The sequence below is a fragment of the Fringilla coelebs genome (assembly GCF_963513975.1).
Source record: "Fringilla coelebs genome assembly, chromosome: 8".
Lineage (NCBI taxonomy): Eukaryota > Metazoa > Chordata > Aves > Passeriformes > Fringillidae > Fringilla > Fringilla coelebs.
Genome location: NC_140066.1, coordinates 7738349 through 7764582, shown reverse-complemented (window position 1 = coordinate 7764582; position 26234 = coordinate 7738349). Strand labels below are relative to the sequence as shown.

Sequence of the window (26234 nt, the reverse complement as noted above, 5' to 3'; positions counted from 1 at the left end):
GTAATATCATGCTAATTAAATATTAGAAACCATGAGGAAAAGTGGCAAGAGGTTTGTTTTTCTTTTGCTGTGCACTTAACAGTACGCGACAAGCACCAACCTTCCAATATCATATGCAAACTGTAGCATTTCCTTGTGACATCCCCAACCATAAATCCTAATGTGCTATGCAAATATGCAAAATTTCAGTAAAATTCAATGAATGACAGAACAACTGAATGCTTACAAGCAGCATTAAAACGGGAAGAATGCAAGGCAAAATTAAGGAAGTTTCTTAAAAGAGGTAGGAGACAATTTTTAACTAAACAGTTTTATTTACTTTTTTTCCCAAAATAAAAAACACAAAATAACCACCAAGATTAAAGGCCATAGACAGCATTAACCAAATGAACCAGCCACTTGGTTATAGTAGCTGATAACTAGAATAACTGGATATTATTGCATATACCTCAGGTTCATTTATATATCCATTACAGTTTGGCAAGATTACAATCATACAGTAGCTTTGGTTGTGTAAAACCTAGTAGCAATACTTAAAATGTGACTGGTTAACATTTTATAACAACAGCTATTTTTCTGTCTTGACATACCTTCTCTCATTCCATGTTCTTGTCCACATTGCCACTGACCCACAATTAAGGAGGCATATTTGCAACCATCATTTATAGCCCTTCTTTATCACCAGGTGGTGATGGATCTCAGTGGGGTAGGAATCTCTCACTTGCTTTCCTCATCCATGTTTTTAGAGAAGCCTCTCCTCCCATGCTGGTGCCTCCCACCACCCAGCTGTGGTAGCCTCAGCCTGGCAATGAGTCCATGCAGAATGCAAATATGTCGAGGCGAATATGTCGAGGCGTTTATGGCTTTCAGGCCAAAGCCTTTCCTGACCTACAGTGCTGGGGGGGGACTTTACTGCCTTGCCTTTGGATACAGAGAAAAAACCACAAACAAACAAACAGCTTTTCACATTGGTGTGCTGAGCTGCCAGCACAGAACAGTATTAACAAACCTAATACACAATACTACCTTGGTTACAGAGTTGTGCCTGAGACACTGCACAGGATTGCATGTGTATGTTCTACAGTCTATGTATTTTAGTTTTGGTCTTTTAAAAAATGCTCTCATCCTTATATAATCTAGTGTAACACTGCAGCTTTAGAGTAATGGTTGATAAAAAGTCATAAACACACAGGCTATTTTGGAAACACTGGAAGCTTTTGCTTGTCCTGCAGCACTTGTGCAGAATTCCTGCCTTTCTGCCATCAGTCTGCCCCCAGCATTCTGGGAACATCTACTTCCACAGGAAATATATCACCTACTTAAAATAATCTAAAATTCTCAGTTCTACCTGGGAAACCTATAAAATAAATTGGATTAAACTGAAGTAATCTTGTGTGTGAAGACCCTTCTTCACTTACAAAATGCTGGAACACTAGATAACTAGATCTACTTGTTTGTGCAGCCCTTTCATTTGCTTGCACTGAAGCAAAAAGGAATTCAGCATGAGGAACGGCTGCATGGTGAAGATCCTGCAGAACAAGGTAACTGCCATGCAGTAATTCAAATGCAAGCAGTGTAACTGCTTTTTGCATTCAGATCCATACTTGTATAAGGATATAAATTAATAAGCCCTTCTAAATGATTTTAGAAATACCCTCTTTGATCTAGACATATAAAACCTCTGAATACTTAGAATCACTAGATTTCACATGGCCCACATAGTCATAATTATTTGCACGTACATGGCAAATATTAGGAATACATTTGCCTGCAGTTGAACAGGTAATTATACTGTCTATTATTCAGCTGAGCAAAGATCAAGCACTCTATATCTTGCAGTTATTGGATCTTATTCTAACCCTTTGCTTTAGAAAGGGGAAATAGCCATCTAATTATATTACCAGTGCACAGTACTTAGTTTGAAAAAGACAACCTATAGTAGACAGCTAGATTTTTTTCCTAAGATGACTTTTAATGAGATACTCTAAAAGCAGTCTCTTATGACTGAAGATTGTCTATTTCACTGTACTCGCATAGTAAAAATAGTTAAAATCTAATTACAAAGCTGCTACATGGTTATTTTGTGGTCTGTAAAACAAAACGGTATCCAGAATTTTATCTGAACAAAATACACCAGATAGTATAAAAATATTTCCCAACTGGAGATTGAAACATTAATGCTGGGTTTGGTTTTTTTTTTGTATAAAAAGTAATGTAATAATGGTTGACATTTATCTGCTTACCAGTCAAAAATATACATATGACTTCAAGGAGCTGTTCCAGGCTCATTTTCGGTGAGCTTGTGCTTTTGACCCTAGAAGTAATAAATGCACAAGTGGAACACAGTTTCCTGAAAACCTGAACTTTATCTTATTTCTAATAATAAGAGTAACTTCTGGCTGTGGATTTCCACTTATTTGCTTTGTTCAGGCAACTACAGCAGAGGAATTCCAGAAGCACCACTTCCGCTTTGAATGATGTTTGTTCAGTGCAACATCTTCCTTTTCTCTCTCCTTTTTAACTCGCTGGTAGTGATCTTCTTCCTTTAAATACCATACCGGTGGCCACCGATGCCTCTCAAAATATTCTTGATTATCTGATGAAAAAAAAAAAAAGAAAAAAATCCCCAAAGATGACAGTAAGATACACAAATCCCAGAAATGTCTTGCAAAAAGCTTTGCAGCTAATCATTGATACATTCTCTGTGCTGGCTTGCTTACCAAGGACTCACCTAGTTTCCTTTTCCTTATGTGTGAAAAGACTTTGAAAGTGGTTACATACAAGAGTCATTAGTTCACCAAAACTATAAAAAAAGCAAGGCCTTTACAGAGTGTTTTTTTCATTGCAGAGCCTGAAAAGAGCTCTGTTCCCTTTAGCATCACTGAATTAGGTAAAGAACATGATGCTTGCCCAGCAATCAGGCTAATGATTATGACCTTTCTTTGCAGATAAGAATTTATGAATGCTGTTCAAGATAGCACAGAGGTTCAGTCTCCTGGCTTAGCTACGTGAGTTCATCTTTGCCTTTATGTTTAATCAACTGGGTGGGGAGAAAGAAGGGGAAACCTAATAAAAACTGGGGGGGAAGCTGCCCATACCTGAAGATTTAGCTTTGATTTCCTTGCGGAACTTGGAGCAAACGCTGTTGTAATTGGTGCAGATGTAGTGCAAGCACCAAGCTGCCAGCTGGTTAGCATTGTGAAACTGTGAAGAAAAACAAAGCTTATTCCATTTCCTGAGGTTATCATTCATTCTGCAGCCCCTATTAACAGCTAAAGCTGGAATGGTCCCAGCAGATGGTACCTGGCTGTACTCTCCCAGGTGATCAGGAGATCATTCTGACTGTCAGCTCTGATCTCAGAGTATAAACATGAGCTAGAGAATATTCTAACAGTACTTAGAGATACTGCTTCTGTCTCCAACCAGGAGAAGGAAATAAAAGAAAGATTGCCCTTCCTAAGATAAAAATGAAGTGAACTGAGCTGCTTTCTCTTGGGAGGAGTTCAGTTCTGGTTTTGCAACAGGATTACAGGTATTGCACAGAGGGTCTCGAAAACAGCTGCAGGGACTCTTACATGGTGGCCAGTGTTTTAGTGCTCCTTTTGTGCAGTGTTTTAGTGCTACTTCAAGCCAAGCTGCAGCTCACTCATTATTAGTGTGAAATCAAGAATATAAAAATGTAAATATTTTAGCTTGTTCCACTGTAGCTGGGAGTCTGCTGCATTTTGGGAAACAGGTGCACAATGCAACTGTGCGCTGGGAGGTCTCTCTTTTAATTATTTATGGGACTCAAGAAATATTGAAATGCATTTAAACATAAAGAAGATTTGCACATACTCTGAATTATGAGGTGATTGACTTTAAGTAGGCAGTTTAAGGATTCAAGAAATGTTGTCTTTGCAGTACAGGTCTAAATATATCTCCAAGAATTGAATTGAAAGGAACGCAAGAATCAATTACAAAGCTGAACGGCTTCATTACATTGCTTTTCATGTTAGTTAGTGCACCATGATCATGAGAACATGGAGCTAAGAGTCCCACAGTCAAGACAAACTAAAATATATATTTGAACAACAACTCCTCTGAGGTTACTTAAAGGCATATTTTACCTTTGAACTAATGAAAAAAACCTCCTTTAAAACAGGAGATAGAACTAAGTTCTATTGTCAGTCACTCTCAGAAGTGCAGGCTTTGAGCCACTTGGAAGCAATGCTCAGAACCAACAGGGAACTAAAAGCAAGTCCAGCAGCTGACCAGAATCTCTTCAGAAGGCTGTGCACACTGACCTGTGCCAGTTCCAAATAGGAGAGGACTTCTCCATCTATTGCAACACCGCTCATGGAGGCCTTTGTCAGCTCTTGTACTGCATGCTGCTCTGTTAGGGGAGAAAACTCATCACTCACAGGGCAAACAGCCACATTGCAAGGTCATACCATGGTCACAAAGAATCCAGGCAGCATGTTCTCCCTCCTCCTGGTGGTAACCAGCATTATGCAGGGGCCATGTTCACACAGGTATCCTTAGCAAGCTGAGATTTGGGGGAAGTCAAAGCCTGACCTTCCTGACCTTTAGACCTGTGGCTGAAGATGTTGTTCATAACTACTTATAGAAGCACAAAGTTCAGCAGCCACTAGTCTTTCTCTGGCATGGGTGCAATATTCAATTTAAATTAGAAATATGGCTCAGCTGTCTCCTTTCAGTCATACAAAGTTTTTAATCAACAGTGCACTTGCTACTGAATTATTTATTAATGAGTATCCACACAGCACTGATAGAGAAAAGATCACTTCAGGCCCTCTTTAGGTTTTCAGATTGGCTAGGGATTCAGATGAAGGCTGACCAGAACCCCCTCAATCACCTCAGTTCAAGATTCTCCTTAAACCTCTCCTAGAATCTTAAAAGTCTTAGTGTTTTTTGGGAAACATTGGCAGTTGGTTTGATTCTGCTGGGTTCAGTTGTCGGCAGTAGCCTTTGGACTCAAAATTATTTCACCAAGAATTAAATGGAATGAAATATTCTTAATGTTGAATGTATGTTTACACTGCAGTTACCTTAAAAAATACCCAAAATTTCAGCTAAAATGTGGAAATAAAATATAGCAATAAAGATTTGGTCTATCAGAACCAATAAAGACAACAGACACAGTCCTGATGCACAGCTGAAGGAGAGCCAGGGTTTGGTATGTGATTACATTTTGCCTAAACGTAGTCCTGTAGGTAGGTGTAGCTTTGTTTCAGCTCTCTCTGAGTTTTGGTCTTGGTCATGTCTCCAGAACAATGCCAAATTACTGACATAGAGAGAAACAAATTAAACACAACACTACCCAAACAATCCCAGAGATTGGGGTTGTGTATGGATGTATTTTTAAAACTTCAGTGGTATTGTAACCTGTAATTTTTCTTTAAATATGGGATTGAAAAGGTTTTCTTCCTGAAATGAGGGCTGAATCCTCATGGATATACCAAAACATCCAATTCTCATCAAGTGAAAAGGGACCTAGACAACATTTCTAAAAACATGATCATCTAGGTAAGTTTTGAATTGGCTCAGTTACTTTGAACAGAAATATGAAGTGGAGCACTTTATTCATTACTTAATGGAAAACCCAGAATCCTTCCTGGTTTTAGGTAAATTAACAACAACAGAGTGGATATTACAATCCACAGACATTATCCTCAATGCTAAAGAGAAGGTTTACTCTTTCTGTTTTTAAAGCACAGAAAACTTCAGTGTTCTGAGCTGGATTAGCATGAAACTAAAAAAGGCAAGAGAGAGGCAAATACATTTCTCTGTGTGAAAATATCAATTTGCATTACAATACCCCTCTCAGAAAAAAAAATAATTCTCTGACACTTGAGAAAATGTTATGTGTTCCAAAAACCATTTAAGCAAATTTCAGCTGCTGCAGAAGATACTGCATTGGACAAGGCCAAAAAATTGTTACCTGCTAGAGCAATCAGGTGAGGAAGGCAAAACCTATTTGCCAATGCAATTAACTCAAGGGTGTCCAGTTCCTGACTGGAGGACAGTTGCTTGGTATACAAGTAATCTAAAACTGCTTGCATGGAGGTCTTGTTTATGTTGGGCAGAGCTACCTGGAAAAGATATTTAAGAAGAGAATTCATAATTATTAAGGGATTTTCATATAGCAGCTATATTTCACTTCTCTCACTTTGCTTGTTTCTCTTCAAGGCATTTCAGAAATGCAGGGAAAACATTTTTCAAAGCAGAAATTTCCCATTCAAGTTCAAGACTGCCAACAGGTAAGCATTGCTCCAGAGTCAGATCCTTTGCCAGCTTATATCCAAGCTGGAATTGGATCCACATCAAACAGTGACTTGTTCAATGCTCTCTAGCCTGCAAATTGACAGCTACACATAACAGTCACTGAGCACTTCCCATGCCAAACCTCCCTTGGTGGACTCCTTGAGGAATGCAATCTATCTGCTCCTGGCAGGGGATTTTCTGTGGATTCTGAGAATAACAGAAAACAAAGGATAAGAGTAAAACCACCCCTCTGTCTCTTGGTAAATAACCAAATTGTCCAAGTAAACAAGGTTGAGAAGGAACTGAGAACTGAAGAAATTAGGAAAAAAAAATGTAACCCCTTTCTGCCCCACACATCTAGTGAGTGTAACCAGCATGGAATGAAGCTGCCAGGACCAGGATAAAAACTGTGTAATTTCTCATGCTAAAGCATAAACCTTTCATGCATATCAACCACTCTGGGAAACAGCTCAGTTCTCCAAGTAAGAGCAGCTAGCTGTGAAACTCATTCATTATTGATATATTTTTGTTAATGCAGAGAACTGTAAATTTAATGAATGAGTTTATAAAATTTGCCCCAAATACATAAAAGGTAGTATGAAAAATAGATGGTTTTTATTATTTATGAACCATTCAATTCATAACTACCTGTATTTTAAAACTTCCAAAAGCATTACTGAATGCTTTAAACTCTACAAAATATTTTAAAATATTTTAAATTAGAATGATGAGCTAAGACTGTGAAGCTAATAATTAAAAATAGGCTAGTAGAAAATAAATGCATATTCTTCATTGCCAAATGCTGCATACTAGAATCAAATGATGTATTTTTATTGAACCACTTATTGAGTATGCCTCTGGGAAAGGAATTATGTTTAGAGCTGTATTAGAAGAAGCCAGAAAAATCTAAGTAGAAAAACATCTATCAGGATATTAAATGCAAAAAACTTGAACACTTCATATGAGCATAACTGTATGGAAAGCAACAAGAGAAACAAGCACACACAACTGGGTATAGCACAAGAAAAAATATTAGCAGCATGTTTCGAATTTGAAAAGCAGACCATGAAGGCACATGAAAATACAGGGCTTCTTCTGCAAAATCTTATCCAAAGCATTGAGATTTTTCAAACTGTATTGCATACCTGCTTTACTCCAGAGGACAAGATGATGCATTGCAGAATCTAAGCTGAGTTTCTACTAAAGTTAGTAGAACTTCTCCTAAAGTTGGTTCAGTTTCTACTGTGAAAACAGTTTCCTTTTCTAGATTAACACTCATATGTCTTTAACTGTTTTTTAGCTTTAATTTCTTTATCAATGTCCCGACCCCAAGTATTCTTTCTAGTGATTTTGATTTTATAAATACATATTCACAAAATCTAAAGAAACTATTTTAAAGAAATTCACAAATTCATACTTAATTTCCTTCCCCACATTTAATATTTTACAGGACTTTGGGTTTAAACACACACCCCAGTGCGGGAGGAAGACTTGTGCATTGGAAAAAGTATGTTGTCTTCCTGGCCAGCCTTATTTAATGCCTTAAGAAGAAAAGCACCCCAGGTTTGCAAGGAAAAATAAATCCCCGATTTTTGGGATTGCTGCAACCTTTCAAGTAAATTATGCTTCCATCATACTAAATCCATCAGACATTGTAAACAAAAGAGACAAAAATAGACAAATACCTCACTATTGGAGCTTTCAATAAATGATCCTCCAAACATAGCAGACATCCACTCACAGCTGCAGATCAGCAGTGGCTTGTGGGCCTTGATGCTTCCATCGTCCAATTTAAATGTCACATCTGCCATGGGAACAAAGGCACAGGAGTGCTGCAAGTCTGTGCTTAGGGGGTAACCTGTTCTCAAGAATGTGTTTCACTTGCATGCTGTTAACCAAGGACTTCCTTAATTTCCCATGACCTCCACCTCAAAAATAACTCTTGCATTTTAAATAATAAAAAGCTTTAATTTAAAAAAAAAAGTTTAATAAAAAGCTTTAATTGTAAAGGGGGATATTGAATGTTCAACATTTCTGAGAATTGGGTGGCTTATTTAAAAGCTGTGAGTAGATTTAGAAAAATGAAACTACAGAATCCCAGGTTGGAACAGTTGGCCTGAGTAACACTACAATTTTGGGGTCATCCCTCCTCTCAGAACAATGTAAGCTGTCACATTGTTAGAAGTCTATGGAGTGACAGTAACATGGATGAGAAAAAAAAATATTTCTCTTCCTGCTTAAGCACATATTTACTTACCAGAAAATGTCCCTTTGCAAAGGCACTCTTTAATCCGATTAGCTTTTCTGACATGAAATGCTTTAGTAATCTCTTGATTCATGAAGGCTTCTTTATTCATAATATTCTCCACCATCATTCGCAAGTCAAATACTTCCAAGATTTCAGCAATCTGAGCCAGTCTGGTGAGGTCTTTTTCGTTTTCATCCAGTTGGCCTGTGTATAAAAACTGCAGAACAGTTTTAAAAGGTGCGGCCTGCACAGAAGAATCCATTTTTACCACAGTTACAGGACACGTCCGCTTTGAGACAGGATTCACTTGCATTTCCTTGTGCACACTAACAAACCCCTTACCCCAGCAGGATAGAGATCTTGCTGCAGAGTTTGTTTCACCAGATTCAGTTTCTAGCATGTTTAAAGACTCACTACTTTCTGGTGGGGGAATTTTAACATCAAGAGATTTCAAGGATGCCTCGTCACTGTCACTGTTTGTCTCAAGGTGACTTGTCAGAACATCCTTATTTGTATTTTCTTTATTACACTGTGTTTCATCCAAGTAGGGACTTTCCTCACATTCCATTAAGAAAAGGTCATAAAACTTTGAAGAGGAGGTAGCTAGGTAAATCTTGTGAGCAAAAATGCAGTCCTGCTCCTGAAGAACAAACATGACATCTGCACACAGCGGGCTGTCCAATAAATATCCAGCTTCATTCATGCTCGGCATGGGACACTCAGGAATTTTGATAACTGGAGGAGGGGCTTTTGGAGGTAGGAATGGAGCCTGAAGCAAAGGTTTTTGGACCTTCTTCAAATGAGATTTCCAGAATTGCAGGTGTCTTCTGGAGATCAGGGCAGCTCTAATTGCATTGTCAAACACATCTTTAATTCCAAACTGATCAAATACACTGGTTTCATAGTAGGGTATCCCGAGTTCCTTGGCAACCTCTCTGCCTCTCTCTGGTGGCAAAATGTCTCCCCTTTTTATTGGCCTAGGGTAAACAAAAAATGAACCTTGTCACACAAAGTTACGCTAGAAAGCATGGAATTTTACCAAATATTGAGCACTAAATCTGAGACAACTATCATTCAAATGAAACAAAATATAAAACTAACTGCACAAAGTCCTTTGGAAATCTACAGTCATGACTCTACAGCGTTTTAGAATAGCACATGTTTTTAATCTCATTTAAATTTGGTGCTGTCTGCAATGTTACTAAATATATGTCGAAATCATTTAGGCAAAATGGAGCCTCTTACTTAAAGTGAAATTTACAGTAAAAAAAATTGACAGGATACTCGAGAGCTTTCATTATTTAAATCCTCCTACCATCCCTTATTACTCAGATATTCTGTTACAACCATCATCGAAACACAAATGGAAATTCTCATGACATAAAAAACGCCAGAAATACAGCTAAAGATGAAACGGAAATATTCCTTAAGCTCATGCTCTTTAAAGAAAATCATAGTAGCCTACAACAAAAGAGTAACAATACACACTGCAAGAGATAGGCTTGTTTTGGCTGCAGGAGAATTATGTGGGAACCTATGAATTTCCAGAGCAGCTCTAGTACGCGATGCAGGGTAAACAAACCAGTAAGAAGTCTGGGCTAGGATCCATTTTCCCAGCAAAAAAAATCATCTCCCCAGAAGACACGACCCCAGAGTGTGTTCTGTGAGCCCACCATATTGGGCAGACACGAGCTGGCACAGATGGAACACACCCCAGACAACAGCTTGCTGAGCGCCAGCTAATAAATAACCAGTTCAGGTGGCAGGAGTCTGTGCCAGACACACAGAGTTCTGACTCAAACTTACTCATGGTGAAATCAGAGAGCAGGATTAGGGCAGAAAAGGAGTTTTGAAAAAAGACCATTTCCTTTTAAAGAGTCAACCAAAAAACCCGCCCCACCCCACCCTCACAACAAAGAAATGTTTAATGAACAAGCAGACCTATAAAAATCATATTGCTAAGTCAAGAGTTTGACTGCAATGCAATGCAAAGTTTTCTAAGGGCCCACAAAATATTGATTCAATCTCCTTACGGAAATTTATTACAATACAGTCATTAACTACACAATCGTGGATATTATTTCCGTGAATCTGGTCTCATTGAAATTCCCATAAAAGGAATAAATTAGAAGCAAGCCAGTTATTGTGGGACTGTTGTTGCCAAATATGTGAATGGCTGTATTTTGTATCTGGGAGAAACAAAGCTTCTCTAGAACAACCCTAAAACGCACTGGTAATCTCAGAACTTTCAGAAGTTTAATTTGCAACCATTTAATTTTCTGCTATGATCTAGGATTACATTTACCAGAAAAAAAAATTTGAGAATTAAGAAAATTCTTGTAGAATCTGCCAGTTTAAAACAGTAGCTGACAATAGTGAGGGGGTAGGACATGATACACATGTTCATGGAGAAAAATACATAAGAAAACATTCAATAATCATTACTATCTCTATCTTAGTGTACTGTTCTGCCAGCCAAATATGTTTAGATAGCCAGTGTGCAAAACTTTTGTGGGAATCTTAATAAGTGTCGGTGTTAAAGAACTAACCAACTCAGACAACAGAATTTAAAAAAGAAGAAAGCACATATATTCTCATTGTAGCAAAAAAAAAGGAAAACAGGCTCTCCAGTTTCTCTTTTGCAAGTGTTGTACCTCATTACCAAGATGATTTTTTTTAAAAATTCTCATTTTTGTTTAAACTTTACCTTGCCAGAGGCCGTCTGGCTCTGTTAACAGCCTCGAGATCGGCATAGCGGAGATCCAGCTGGCAGCCCACCAGAATGACAGGTGTGCGAGGACAGAAGTGCTTGATTTCTTGATACCACATTGTTTTCACATGATTCAGGGAATTAGGATTAGCAATTGAAAAGCACAGAACAACAACATCAGACCTAGAAAGGTAACAAGAAAATACCTGATTAAAACCCCACAAATTATTTTTGCTGCAGTTTCACCTATTTCCATTACTCTGCTCTGCTCTTTGACAAGCGTGCTGACACCCAGATGTCAGAATACATGTTGTTCGTGCAGAGGTGTGAGAGAAGCTACACATTTCACCACAAAAGCATGGGAGCACAAAGCCACATACCCAGGAAGCACTGCCCCTCCATGCTGAGATGATCCCAGCACGTGAGAGCGGAGCACTAAGAAGAGAGGTAGGGCTTTCCATTCTCTACTTTTACACAACAGTTACTCACAGGCTGCCACTGCTCCAGAAACAATTCTGCTGACTGGACACCTAAATTGCAGTTCAAAAATGATTGGTGCTTAGGAATTAGAGAGGAGCTGTGCAAAACTTCAGAACAGCCACGCAGGCAGACAGATCACTTGTGAACTTGTCATGGAGAAATACTTTTACTGCACTGTTTGAAGTACTGAGGTGGTTGCCTTTGCCATGTGCTTTGCACAGCAATTCTCCAATGTCTTTAATAAATAACCTGTTAGAAGGGCAAACTACTGCAGAATGACCACATCTACAATATCAGCAAAAAAAAAAAAAAAAACATTACAGTGAAAATAAGGTCAGTAAACTGTAGAATAGACAGTGGTTTAAATTAGAGTAAGCATGGCAATATTTTCAGGCTCTTAAAGGTTTCTAAGAAAACAGAAACTACTTCACTAAATGAAGTTGCTATATATATTATAAGTATGAGGATTAAGGTTGACAGTTCATCCACTGAACCACAACCTAACTCTTGTCAGAGGGGGCACCCAAAGGCAGAGAAATGATTGAATACTTGTCTCAGGGCATACCTAAATAGGGGCAATTTCATTATTTATTAACAAGCAGTTCTCAAGCTCTTGGGTCTCTTATGGGAAAAAAATAGAAAAGAAAAGAAGAAAAAAAAAGTTGAATTTAAACTCTTGTGAAAAATTGAGGAGAAGGGACATTTTGAGGAGGCAACTTATTGCTACAGAACTGTCAGCAGGATAAACTCAGCAATACCATCTCTATCTCAGTTCTATTCTTCTGTAATCTAGCACCAATCTGTTGTATCTGCAGTTTGTGTCATGTACAGAGCATCAGCAGCAGTGAATCTTAACATTCACCTTTTAAATAATGAAATACCTCCTCAGTAGTGCTGCTTTCTACATTTCACTGAGGGCATAGATATATCCAGCTATTTCTAAAGATAGCTGCACACAATAGGGAGACTGCTGTGAGCATCAATTTAATGCAAGAGAAATGCTCCTGCTCCAAATTTCTGTCTTATATAAACTGCAAAACATCTGTCATATCTAGGAACAAGGCCTTTTCAAACTGGAAAGTTCTCTAGTAAATAGTGAAGGGCTAAGCAGCCAACACAATGGTCTGCCGCACAGCTGAGGCAAACATGCTTTAAACTCAAACTTGCTCTATTCAAGGTCAGGTAGGAGCAAAACCTAAACCCCAGCAGACATTTGCTCAGATCCCAGAAAAAGAAATCAATGTACAGCTAAAGTACAAAAAACTCTGTGTTACATGTACTCTAATAGGGTCAATTGTTTAATTCAAGGCCATCACAACTGCTGGAGTGGCAAGCATTGGCTGCCTGGCTGCTCCTAACTACAGCTAAGCATCTTACAGAGACAGCCTGTCAGCATCCTTCAGAAATTAATACCTAAGCCGAGTAATTGCAGTCACGAGGACCCAACCCTCCTGACTCTACAAGCCACAAGACACACATCACATCTCCCAGAAAACCAAAAGGAAACAACTCCAGCAGGTGTTCACAGGCAGGACACACCAGTCCCCCAGGTGCCCGGTGCTGGGCTGGGCACAGTCTGTGCTCCAGAAGGAGCCAGGGTGAGCTGTGTCCCTGGGCAGGGCAGGCCCAGGGCACCCAGCAAGCTGGCCCCAGCACCGCCCTGCATGTCTTACAGCCCTTGCCAAGGGAGTATCATGTTTTTGCCACCGTGGTCCTTGAGCAGCTCCTTGCTCTGACCTTTGCTGGGCAACCATAAAACAGAGATGAGCAAAGCCGGGTTCTTCCAAAACTCATTGCATTAACAGGACATTGTCACCTTACTGCCTTCCACATGAAAAGAATAACACAGTAAGGAGGTAAAAAAAAGTGATTTGCAAATTATCTATCCTGTATTAAAACCTGGACTTCCCCATAAAACAAAGATTCCTGAGAGTTCTGCACTGGGCAGAGAGAAATTAATGGTTCTGTGCCAGGAACAGGACGGATGGGAAAGCACTGGGTAGTGGCAGAGTTCACACGCTGAACCAGCACTGCAGCTGGCTCTGCTAGCTCACAAAATACAGCCACTCTATCATAATAAATTAAGTTTTCATTCAAGTCATAAGCACAATTTGCACTCAGTACCAACGGGAGACAGAAATGGATGAGGAAGATTACCCAGCTACGTACAACTGTGAGCATTTCAGGAAAGGTGTCCTTTGGAAACTTTAATTGAAATACCTACGATTCCTATTAATGTCAAAGGCACATTTACAACTTGCTAATACTGCAGTATAAAGTTTGGTTTGACATTTGTTCATAAAAAGCAGATCCTGTCAGGTTAAAATAATGCATGAATATTTCCTAAACATTAAAAATTTACCAATGCTTTTTTAATATTCTCAGGGAATATAAAAGGGTATGATTTTTTAAAATGCCTATTCTACTGCTGGTTTTGTGCAGTTATTTTTTGTGTTGGTTACCTAGAGAATGAGAAAATAGAAAAAAGAAGTAAACCTGATTTGTCCTTTCTCTCTGCAGCAACATATTCACAAATACAAGCTGCAGTTAGAAAAAAAACCAGAATTTCATAGCCATTTCCCAGTAAAATTCAGGAATAATTCAAGAAACATTTTTATAAACCTAAACACCAAGAAATGCTTTATAGAATCATTGAACAGTTTGGGTTGGAATAGACCTCAAAAACCAACACTTTCCACCCCCTGCCATGGAAAACCAGGAAACCCAGACTGAGATCCTGAGACCCTGGGAGTGGAAAACAGCACAAGAAATCCACCTAATACCAATTCACAAAGAAATAATTCACAATATTTAAGATCAAGATAAGGTCAAGATTTTGACAGAAAGCAGCTTCCCACACTTATCATTTCCAAAAGATTTTGATGTTGCTTTGCAGCCTTTCAGTGTAGAGCTCAAATGCCCTCCTTCTACCCAGCTCCTGACTTAGGAAAGAAAGGCAAAATGTGAAATGATGTAATACCACAAATAACTGCCACATACTTTTTTACTCCTTAAGGAAGGATTAAAGCATTGGAAGTGTCCTTCTATCATAGATAAATTACACATACATCAAGTTGAGCCTCAGGCTCACTAACAGCCCCATTTGGCACACACCTTTCTGAAGAAGGAAGGATTCCTAACAGAAATTCCATAGCAATGTCTTTCTACTCACAGTATGGAACCACGGTGGGATGCAGAGGAGAGAAGTAGGTTCATTAATTTCAGTGGCCTAAGTATATAAAGCATTTACTTCTCCATCAGCTGAATGAAAGAGCCTCAAATGTTCACACAAGTAAGAAAAGAAGAAAAAAAAATAGTGCATACACACAGCCTATCAAAATAAAGTTACTGTAGAAAGCTGCCTATGTGACCCTCTGCTTATTACAGTCTTTCTTGGGCCTAAGTCAAATTCAAAAGAGAAAAAAATTATAACAAATATATGTATATGTTGTAAAAATGGTTTTCCACAGTTCTTCATGATCATATGATGAAGAACCTGAATAGGTTATAAACCACTGTAAAGTAGAAGGGGAGGCTCAAGGATTTGGGTGGCTGAAGATGATTTGAAGATACTGCCTATCGCTTTTTTGTGGCAGAAAATAACTAGAGGAAGCAGCAGAGCTGAGAGACACCTGAAAGTAACCGGGTTCCCCATCAGCTGAGTCTTTGCTGGTGCAGCAAGAGACTGTCCTGTGTTCAGTACCTCTGCCCTAGAGAGACATCTCTGAGGATCACTTCCAACCCAGGCCAGTAATGGCTTGAGAGGCACAGGGAATGTGTGAGCTTTCATTCACAATGCACTTCTGAAACCTCAGACCTTCTCTGAAGAAAGGAGGGGAGCTGCTGGCCCAGCCTCAGTTCAGGCACCAGCTGCTCCATGACAGAGGACACTGATCTGACTAAAGGCAGACCAAGTAACTCTGTGAAGGCACAAACCTCACCCTAATCTCACTGAATTCGATGAATGCAAATACCTTTTTACATCAAAGGTACCTCCGTTTTGTTCTTACAGAAACGGCGTCATCATTGTCTCTTGAGGCAAAAAAATCAGAAAGAGGTTGGTGGAAGTCTTCAGATATCAGTGATAAAGCCCTGTTCTTATGGAGTCCTTTCAGCAGCATTCCAAAGGTATATTTTTAGGGATTCAATTATATTGGAGTAACTGGTAAAGGAAATTGTAATCACACAGAAAGTTGAATGCATGTGTTCCTCTGCATACATACAATAACCACAAGGCTTACAAAATCCATTCACAACAGAGGAAATACTCTAAACATATTTTAAGAGGCTCTGTCAGCAGTCTAACAGCAAGACTCATTCACATTTGTAAGTCATGAGGAAAAAGCTGTTTTCTGTCCATGCTGTATGAACAGATTTTGTTTGGTCTACAGCTCATATTTAAGTTGCAAGTAAATAAGTCATCCTGGCTGAATTAGCTTACAACCCCCATTCACGGTATTGAGAATAAATATTTGATTGAATTAACTCTTTGCATGTTTGTGCTTATGTTTACACATACTAGAGCTGCATGTTAAAAAACCCCAGGATACAGAGGCTATTTATCAAATCAGCCAAACATGTTCACCTGGGGGAGGAAAAAAAACAAAAAGGATGCAAAAAGTGAGAAAAAGAACTACAAGCCAGCTTCTAGGATTAGCTTGAACATGGTGATATGTTGACACTCTCATTCAAAACCAGATTGGACAGGAGGATGGGAGCTAGTGAATCCTGACAAGTTGAAATGTAAATTAAGATATTTTGTCTTTACACTTGCCTCCCAGAGAAACTGCTACAGAATAACAACTTGGGCTTTAAATGAAGTTCACACCTTATCTGCAGGCTTAGAGAATACAATAGCACCAAGGGTAGATTGTTATTAAACAAAGAGGTGGCTGGGAGCTGGAAATCAATACACTAAATCATAACCAAGACATTAACATTTTACAGCATTTTGGGATGATTGTGCACCAAATGAAACCCTATGGGAGATTATTAATAAATAGCTGTTTGGCATCACATACTGCTTAAGCTGAACTGAACAGGATATTTCCAAAACTAAAGCACACACTTTAGTCTAAGGGGGGGAAAAATGTCATTCGGTAAACTGCAGCAAATATTTCCACAAGTCTCTGCAGCCACATCCCCCTCACTCCCTTAAGCTGTCAGGAACTGTTTCCCAAAGCTCCCAGAGGAGTGTGATTATTAAACTAAACACCACAGAACAGAATGCAAGCTGATCTCACTCTCCATACTCCCATTAAGGGATGGCAGAGAAACATTAACTATTCCATCCCCAGTGGCATTCAAATGTTTCTCTAGTTCTTACACAAAAATAATGGAAAACAGACTCCTTTTCCCCTCCTTTCATGTTTCCATCTGTGAAAAATAAAGTTAAGAAGGATTTATCTGTGCTAAAAGTTCTATTAAGTGTTCACCCTGTCATCTATAGCATAATCTATTTATGTAACATTTTCTAGAACTGTATGGAGCAAACTTTTCCAAGGAGCAGTAGGCGAGTTAATGACTTGCTGGTTCTTGTTACACCAGGTTTAGGACAATTAGAGGTCTTGGCTGAATGTTTGCTGGAGTAAGCCTTCCCCTGCATAAGGTGCAGATGCACAGAATTTTTTTAAGAGAACCAAAGGATCATATTATTATATGATCCTTCAGACAATCAAAACATGGGGCACTTGCAGGTGTAACCTTGAGCAGTTTGGCATGAAATAGGCCCTTCACTGTATTGCAAGATTTGACACAGCTGAATAGACTGCAGCTCAATGTACAGAGGCGATTTAAAATAAATTCCTAGAAATATGAGCATTCAGCATTGAAAAACTAGTTTTAAAATGCCAACCCAGATGAAATACTAAACTTTGAATGCAGTCTACTTTGAACGCAACATTAACATTCTTAAAACAACCAAGTACCTAAGTGCTTACAATCACAACATTTTAAAACTGAAATTCTATTTATAAAGTATTTCTGCAGAGCTTCCAGTTACTTTCTTCATTAATAGACTTGCAGAAAAACCACTAACAGGAGAGCAGGCTTCCAGAACAGCCTTTTAAAGCTAATTAGGATACAGCAAACCTCATTCTACACAAGTTCAGTTCTGCAAACCTCACAAATGAATCACTGTGTTCATATGCTTAATCCTAGAGATCTCAAGTTATTCACGTCCTCCTTGGCGTTTGCAGGATTAGAATCTAAGTATGTTGTTTCCTCCCTCTCCCATCCTGTCAGTAAACGTGGGATCAGGGTTCAGAACATGCCTGATTCTGCTCTCCTAATCTCCAGTAATCTTCTCAGTGACACAGTATCTGTTGCAGAATATTGGGAGGCCACATCAAAGCAGAACAGTGAGTGGAAACATGAAGTTACATCCAAATTTATCAATACAGGTTCCACTTGCTGCCAAAAGGTAAAACAGTATCTATGGACATCTTCCAGTAGCACTAAATATAAAGGTAAATATTACCTTAAAGTCTGTAACTTCTCTCACAACACTTATTTATTTACAGATGGTACAGGTTGTGCATTCCACTTTAGCTCCTGACAGAAAAGTCCAGGTAATTCCTGACTCTGTGAAAACTCAACCACCAACAGTGCTGTACACAAAGGAGTGTTGTACAAACATACAGAGTTCTACAGCCTGAAAATTTAATGGGTGGATTCAACCAGCAGAACCCTCTACAGCATTTCTAAGGGGTAGAGAATAGAAAAGGCCATCCTCCTTCAAAGTCACTTGTGTCATCAGGCAGCACAGAGAGAAGAAAAACAGCAAGACAGTACAGTTTGGCCACATGCAATAGAAAGCTGGGGATGACACTCTACAAAGGGCATTCCTTCCCAGCTGGAAAAAAAATATGTCTGTCTGTGAAGGTCTGATCAGTGACTGAAGCAGATATGAAAAGGTTATGAAAAAGTTCAACAAGGTGAAAAAATGTGTGAGGACTGAGACCTCTCAAATGTGAGTTATGAAAATATATGTCCAAAACCCACCTTCAGCTCAGTATTTGCCTAATACAGCTGTTCTGCTGTCTGTACTGCCCCAAGGTCAGATCTAATTAAACAAACCAGAAAGACTATCACTGGCTTCAGTCCTTGAAGAAACTATGCTGAACTTTTTTTTACAAACATATGTATATACACACACATATATGATACATGCTGGAAAAATCTCGATCACATTAATTTAAATATATACTTATTATACATGTATTTTTTAGAATTTCCAAGGTTAATTGATTCACTAACAGACATTTTATATTTATGGAAGAAAAATCTCAGCTTTAGTTAAGGAAATACAGAAGAGCCTCGTCTTTCATGAATCTGGCTCTGCTCTCAAGAGGTTAGCTGCCCATTCAACATCACAGGTTTTAATAAAATAAATATTTCATTGAGTGAGACTGATATTTCCCAACATCTCTCCTTGTTTGCTGCTTGTTAGGAAATTATATCAAACACTGCTTATACAGGCAGAGAATGCTCATGTTCAATTCTGTAAAGCTAGGATCTTATTTTGGAGAATGTTCTTTAAAATTCAAAATAGGACAACAGTTGTTGACAGAGCTTAGCAGGCCGTTCAAGGAAATGTAGCGTAGTAAAACTATGCTGCTTTTTAAATATTTATATCTTTTTAATCCTTCCACCAGATAATCCTCTTTGCAGTGGGCAGGAATATGAATACCCATGATTGCTAAGTCCTTGCTTTTCAAAAGTTAGATTTGCAATTTATTTCTACCCCAAAATTTGAACGCAAGTATTTCTTAAAATTTTACTTGGATCAATTTACCTTCCATAAGCAAAGCGCCTGTCTTTGTGGTGGTCCCCAAAAGTATCCCACAGCCTGAGAGAAACACTCACTTCATCCACAACATCTCTTGAGCGTTCAAGGACCTGGAAGAGAACACACAGAACATTCTCTTTCCCTCATCAGACAATTACTTTGTCATTCACCCCATCAAAAGGTTCAAAACATACTAGGTCAAGGGTCTATTTCATGTACTTTTTACCCAATGCTCTATCTTATAAAACAGGCAGAATACTTATATCCCTAAAAATAGGTTTGATAAAGAAATTACTTTGGAACGAGAGGTGTATCAGAGCATGGCTGCAGTAGAGGTCACTCATAAAATACTTGCGAGCTCATTGCTGCATCCTGTCAGGGTAAGGCTTGCCAAGAAACAATAGCAGCACTTCCCAGCATGTGCTGCACACCTTGCACACCTGCAGCCCTTACCTCCTGGCAGACACGGTACTGATCAATGGCCCAGACGGTCGGGACGTGCGTTGCCAGCAGCTGATACTGAGTCAAGGTTGTGTTGCAGGCTCTGGCACAGATCAGACGAGTCTTTCCCACTGCATTATCTCCAACCACCACACACTTGATAGTTTCAACGTTGGGTCTTTCGTAGTCCATGTCAATGTCCATTTATCAAAAACTGGAACAAGACAGTTAAAGTCGTTTTCTATTTCTGTGTGAAAACAGTGCTGTTTAGAATCAGAGCCTTTTACTTCCTCTTCTTGAGAGATGCCTGGAGACAACAAACTCTTAAGGAAAAGTATGTAGTGAACTGTCCCAAAGTAGGCCAGCCAGTCCTTTAAATACTGCTCAGTTATGCAAATACACAACTATTTGGACCGCAGTGGCTTTATGCTGCTCACATGCTATTTTCACTTTGGTTTCTGTAAACACAAGCCTGTTTGCAGAAGATAGATCTTGGTGAAACAAGGACAGCTAGCATAAACTTAGCTCTTGCTAATACTTTTTATGCCAGGAGGAAAAAAATCTTGGGCATCAGTGGGTTTAACCTGAAGGATACCAGTATAAACCTGCCTTCTGCAGTCCTGCCCATTCAGGATTTGATTTAGGGCTGTCCAGACAATATTGCTAACAGCAAGTCACACAGATGGCTTTAGCACACAATAAGACTGACTTGCAGAACAACTCCAGAGACTGTTCGCTACAAAACCACAATTCCCACTACACCCTCACATACTCTTCATTGTCCAAGGAGAAGTTTGTACAGATCATGGACCAACCAAACCAAACCAAAGAGCCAAGCAGGAACTTGCAAATATACTTATCTATACCTAGAAATTCTTTTTAATGTGAAATGGAAATTGAAGAGAAGTTGTTTTTTGAAGATACTGTCCTCATGGAAAGATATTGTTGAAACTATTTCCTTAAATATTCTATGGCAATATATTGAACAAATGCCTGGATACAAAGGCAAGCTAAAAAAAAAAGGATATTTGAAAGACTAAAACAAACAAACTGTTTACTACAGTCTGTCATTTTCATATGTGGGATCATAGTTTGATATATCTCAATTTGATTTTCTAATGTCTAGCAGTCTGCTGAGCAATCTGGACTCTGCCAGGGAATTGTAATCAAGGAGGGAGAACAGGGAAAATGCAAGTCACAAACCTTTTCAGGAAGGCTTGCCTAATAATTATTTCAGCAAGGAAGCTACAGCAATTTAATTGACAAAACACAGGTCATCATCTGGAGTGATGGTGTCCTCTTTTCTGAAAAGAAAGCACTACAGATAATGAAATCCAATGACTTGTTTTAATACCTTTTTTAATATTCACATCTCATTCACACTTAGATATAGACTATATATTAGCTGTCAGGCTGTTTAAAATAACAGATTCAAGCTATTTAGGTGCCCATTTTTCACTGTCAGAAGCACTATGTTCTGATTTAAGAAAAAATAATGTTTAGCAACTACTAGTCAAACACTTATTTTAACTGTATTCTTTTTCATTATTTAAACTGATGCACACCAAGAAAAAAAAGTCTTTGTTAGAACTCAAGGTTACCTATTTAGATAAAATTTTGACTATTGACTGTGTGCTAATAACTATAATGGCTAAGGCACACTTGTAATCTTTATTTTTGTGTGGAGGGAGGAGTTAGGGACAACACAAACAAGGTGCAAGAGTGATTTTTGCCACTACTGTTTCACACTGATGTTTCCACAGACACTGAATGCTTCTGGAAATGCTGCAGCACAGACTCTCAAAATGAGAATACATTTTGAGGTAATCCTGCCCAAGACTGAAATGTGGGCCCAAGTGCATGGTTGCACAAGCAGAGCTCTGCCACATGCCAGATGCAGAGCAGAGAACACTCTTTGAACACACAAACACACACAGAGCATTGGGCACACGCGAGCCCTCGTGACTCTGGCCCCGGGGTTTGGGCTGGTGAGGACACAAAGCTTAAGAGACAGCCTTTATCCCTTCACCTGGCTTGTAACCTACATCCTGAGAGGTTACTGCTCTGGAGGTAGAGCACTCCAGAGGCCCCCAGTTCCTTTCTGTGATCCAGCCCCAGCTGCCTGCTGGATGGAAGCTCCCAGGAGGCTGGTACCTGGGATAGCCACGGGCTCTGTACCCTTGCTGTGATTCAAACACAGGAAGAGAACCAGGAGCTAACTCTGTTTCTCCTCAGCATCTGTGTTCCTCTGCAGTCATGATATATATATATAAAAGTACAAAAAACCCCTTTTTTGTCTCCACACTACAGAGAACATGGCATGTTCATACACCATGAACAGCCCTCACGGGCAGGGCCCCAAATGAGTAGCAAAACCCCGAGAGCTTTCAGGACATGATCTTAAAAAGTTTCAAGTCTGAGAATAAACAGCAACCCCCTTGACATATTATGTGGGGGTATTGAATTACTTCATATTTTATTCATGCATGGACTAGACATCACAGATGGAATGTGGAAATGTTTACAAGGCTAGAAAGCAAAATGAAGGAGTATGGCTAGCCAGTGTGTCTGGTTGGTTTCAAACTACCAAGCAGAGATGCCAAATCAATTTTTCTTCCAACCCAATATTCCATTAAAAAGCTGTTACACAGATTAGCTGTCGTATTATATAACAATTTGATTTAAAAATTCTTCCAAAGTTCTTAAATGGTAGTTCTGCATAAAATGTGCTTCAGTCAGTCAAAAAATATGTATTAGATACAAAGTCTGGAATCTTAAAAAATTTCCAAGAGTATGACAAAGCCAGCTTAAAATTAACAGGCAATTCTAAATAAAAGTAACTAGAAAAATCAATGCAACTATCTAAGAATCCTAGAAAAGGAACACATAAAAAAATTTTAATTACTAGGGTTTTAATTTTCCAATACACTTAATAACTTAATTAAAGCAAAGTTATCACAGGACTCAGACACAGCATGACTGAATGCCCTGCTGTAGATCAATGGCAATCTAATGAAGGTATTTTTAGCATGACTCAATACTGCACAGGACACAGATTAAAATAAACTGGCAATAAAAACAAAAGTAGAGCTCTGTGGCTATGTGAAAGAAAGTTCTTAAATATCCTCCAGTATCTATAATGTAACTATGCGTTAAAAATCCAGATAATTTTAATATTGTTCACTAGTTTTCAGGAAGGGATTAAAGCAGAAATAGCTCCTGAAGAGACTGACAGACAGAAGCCCAGACAGATATTTAGACACCTCAAGTAAAACCAGATGCTAACGACAAATTCCAGTATAAACAATTAGCAAAACAAGTTGATTAAATGCTTACAAATGTAGCCAGATGCCTTCTGGTTACTGGAATGATTAAAGCCAGGAATACATGCAAGATCTAAAGAATATAGCCACAGTTAGTTTTTTTAAGGTAGCCTCTAGGTTAAGCTGGGGCTAAACCTATTATATAATCACACTGATTAAAAATGCTGAACATGTATTTACAAAACTAGAATTTAAAAAAAAATAAGACAACTAAATTTGAGCTCTGAAAGTCTGGTGATATCTAGGAAGACCAACTGGATCTGAAATTGAACTGGTTAGACAAGAACAAAGCAGCATATATAAAGATTTAGATAAAGGCATAACATTCTAAGATCAACGAAAAACTTGCTAAAACCAACCTACAACCAGCAGCAGCTTAGTTTACCAGCAAAACAAAGCAGGGTAAAACTATGAGGAAAGTTACTGGAAGTGTGACCAGTCCCAGAAAGGGCACTGACAAAAAAGCCAGAGAAAGACAGGCCATCAAATGAGGGCAGAAAGGAGCTTACCAGAGAAAAGGTCTGATCAGAAACCACCATTTCCAAAAGAAAGGAGCACAAAACTCAGCTGCTTAATCCAGTTCTAAAGAAAGATGAGCAGATGGATGAAAATGGAAAAAGATACCCATAAGAATAACACAGGATCTCAAAAATCTCTTAGGATGTTCTATTTTTACATTGTCACCTGTGATTGTTTGCAGATGAAGAGAAGACAGAGGCAGCCAAAAAAGCAGGAGATGTGAACAGACTCAAGATCTAACATAAAGCCATTTAATTAATTCACTTGATTAGCAGTTAAGAAATATTCCAAATAAAACTGATTTATTTCCAAAGAAATATAAGGCAACTGTTTTGAACCACAGCTTGCAGATGGTTATGGTTGCCAATTTCTTTTTCTGTTGCTTCACCTCCAATTGCCGTGGGGTGCTTGGTTTTTCATTTAGTTTTTCCTCATTGCTAAATGAGTTGTTTTTATAATCACCATAAAACAGTTGTGGTTGCCGTAGCATGTGAGGTGGTCAGTCTCAATAATGAAACACCCCTTTCCTGGAGAATTTTTCCAGAAGATCTGTAGATGAAGCACATCACCTTATCGTCAAGTCCACTGGTACACTGGTACACAACAGACACATACAATCCCTCTAACTCTCTGTATTAGTGTAGGTGTGTTAATATACAATAGATAACCAGATCATAAGCATGAACTTGTTTTAAGAATGCAGCTTAATATATAAAGCTATGATTGCATTTTTCTTTGCTAGAAACAAGGTGGATGAAGATCCAAACCCAACAGCGGGTTGTCTGTGGAGGATCAGGAATCCACCCCTGTGGATCGCTAAATGCCCACTTTGAAATGTCCAGATGTTTAAAATCCTCATTTGGCATATAAAAAACATAACAAAGTTGTTTTTTTTTTTCAAAGAACAGTAGTTAATTATCAACGCTTTTCGCTTCAGCACAAACAAATCACAAAGAGTGTTTACATTAATCAGTGAATATGGGGTGATCCTGGAGCCATTCACTTCTTAGCTGTGTACTTACAGGACCCCTCAGAGCAAGCATTTTACTTAGCTCTCGTGCTCACAGCAAACTCTTCAGATGACAGTTCAGAATGACAGTATGTAAGAACCTTGCCGGCTCAGTGGAGTTTTTCTTCAAGATATTCCATGGAGAAAAAAAATTAATAATTTCAACCTGTGTCATGTAATCTGACCAAACATGCCAACCAGGAACTCCTTCAAACAAAGGGGGTGCCAACCACAATTTAAATGTCGCCATTTTACTAAAGAAATCTAATGGAAAGAGACACCAAAGCCTAACATGACTTAATATGAATGGTGGGCATGGGAATGATCTGAAAAACTAAGGCTACCAGTAAGGCAATAAGGTCATCAACAATTACCTCCAAAAAACACACTTCCCTGAAACTATATGAAAGTGCATTGGTAGCTACTCCATATTTCAATCTATTCTGGAGATGTATTTTTTAGTATAGCTTTGGAGTGACTCTTTCAGAGAGCCATTAGGCAATAACATGTCAAAAAGAATATAAAAAAAATTAGAAGATGCTGCAACACTCTTGCCTCCATCCCCAAGTTGCAAAATTACTGCTTGCAACCATGGAAACTGGAAAAGGAGATACAAAATGCCAAGTCCTTCAGGCACTGAAATCACTACCTTGCAGTGCAGAATCCCAAGGCACCAGCACGCTGGCAGGGACCAACGAGCACATGAGCCAGAATAAGTGTGTGAAATGTTCGTTCTCAATATATAACCCACCATGTGGTGTTTCAGAATCTTTGGTGGATTAACACAGATATGCCAGGGGACAAAGCAGGGGGAACTCAGTGTTCACCTGTGCAAGAGCGTATAATTCACAGATAGCTCTGATTTGGGGAAAGGTTAAGGGCCAAAAGACTGTTTTGTGGTTTGGCTCAATTTAATCAATGAATTTAGGGCCCCACCAAGTATATTTGTGAAGTTAATCGCAGCATGGGATCAAGCAACAGATAAACTACCAGCAGCTGAAAGAGCATCACAAAACATTTTTTACAAGGTGTACATTAATATTAATATTTTACTAAATCATAGGAGGCCTGTTGGGGAGAGAGGTTTCAAAAGGAAAACTATTCCTGGTCAGTATCAAAGAACTAGCTGGTCATAAAGGGTAGTAAGACTCAAGGTGAGATCAGATCACTAGTCACCGGGGGAAAAAGGTGGGCATAATGCATATCAGGCTGGATCCCTTTCTAGGATGAAGCAGCATTACCCTTTTGCCATTATATTTAAAGTTCTGGCAGTTTACATGGAAAGACTGAAAAGACTACCTCAAAAGGAAGAAATTCAAGATTAACTCTGGAATTTATCACCTACTTGCCCTACCTGGTCCATCAGCAGAAGAAAACAACAGATATACAATGACTGGGGAAGGAGAAAAACCCTTATACTCTAAAGCTGACCTGATTGCAAATGTGAG

General features: G+C 38.8%; 1 protein-coding gene across 5 annotated transcripts in view; it reads right to left on the bottom strand.

The window, feature by feature from the left end:
* Positions 1–300: 300 nt before the first annotated feature.
* The window catches only part of RHOBTB1 (Rho related BTB domain containing 1), a 47983-nt gene continuing 22049 nt past the window's right edge, over positions 301–26234 (bottom strand). For 3 of the 5 annotated variants that reach the window (XM_084210495.1, XM_084210496.1, XM_084210498.1), the window contains 9 exons: positions 19948–20149; positions 19501–19604; positions 11223–11408; positions 8525–9492; positions 7953–8071; positions 5945–6095; positions 4287–4375; positions 3099–3204; positions 301–2596 (listed from right to left, as the gene is read on the bottom strand). In XM_084210495.1, the coding sequence (XP_084066621.1) occupies positions 2427–2596; positions 3099–3204; positions 4287–4375; positions 5945–6095; positions 7953–8071; positions 8525–9492; positions 11223–11408; positions 19501–19604; positions 19948–20139 (2085 nt within the window). In that variant the 5' untranslated portion in view covers positions 20140–20149 and the 3' untranslated portion in view covers positions 301–2426. Of the gene's footprint in view, positions 2597–3098; positions 3205–4286; positions 4376–5944; positions 6096–7952; positions 8072–8524; positions 9493–11222; positions 11409–15679; positions 15788–19500; positions 19605–19947; positions 20150–21138; positions 21240–26234 lie in introns of those variants that run through there. The other 2 variants (XM_084210497.1, XM_084210499.1) reach the window with 2 other exon arrangements.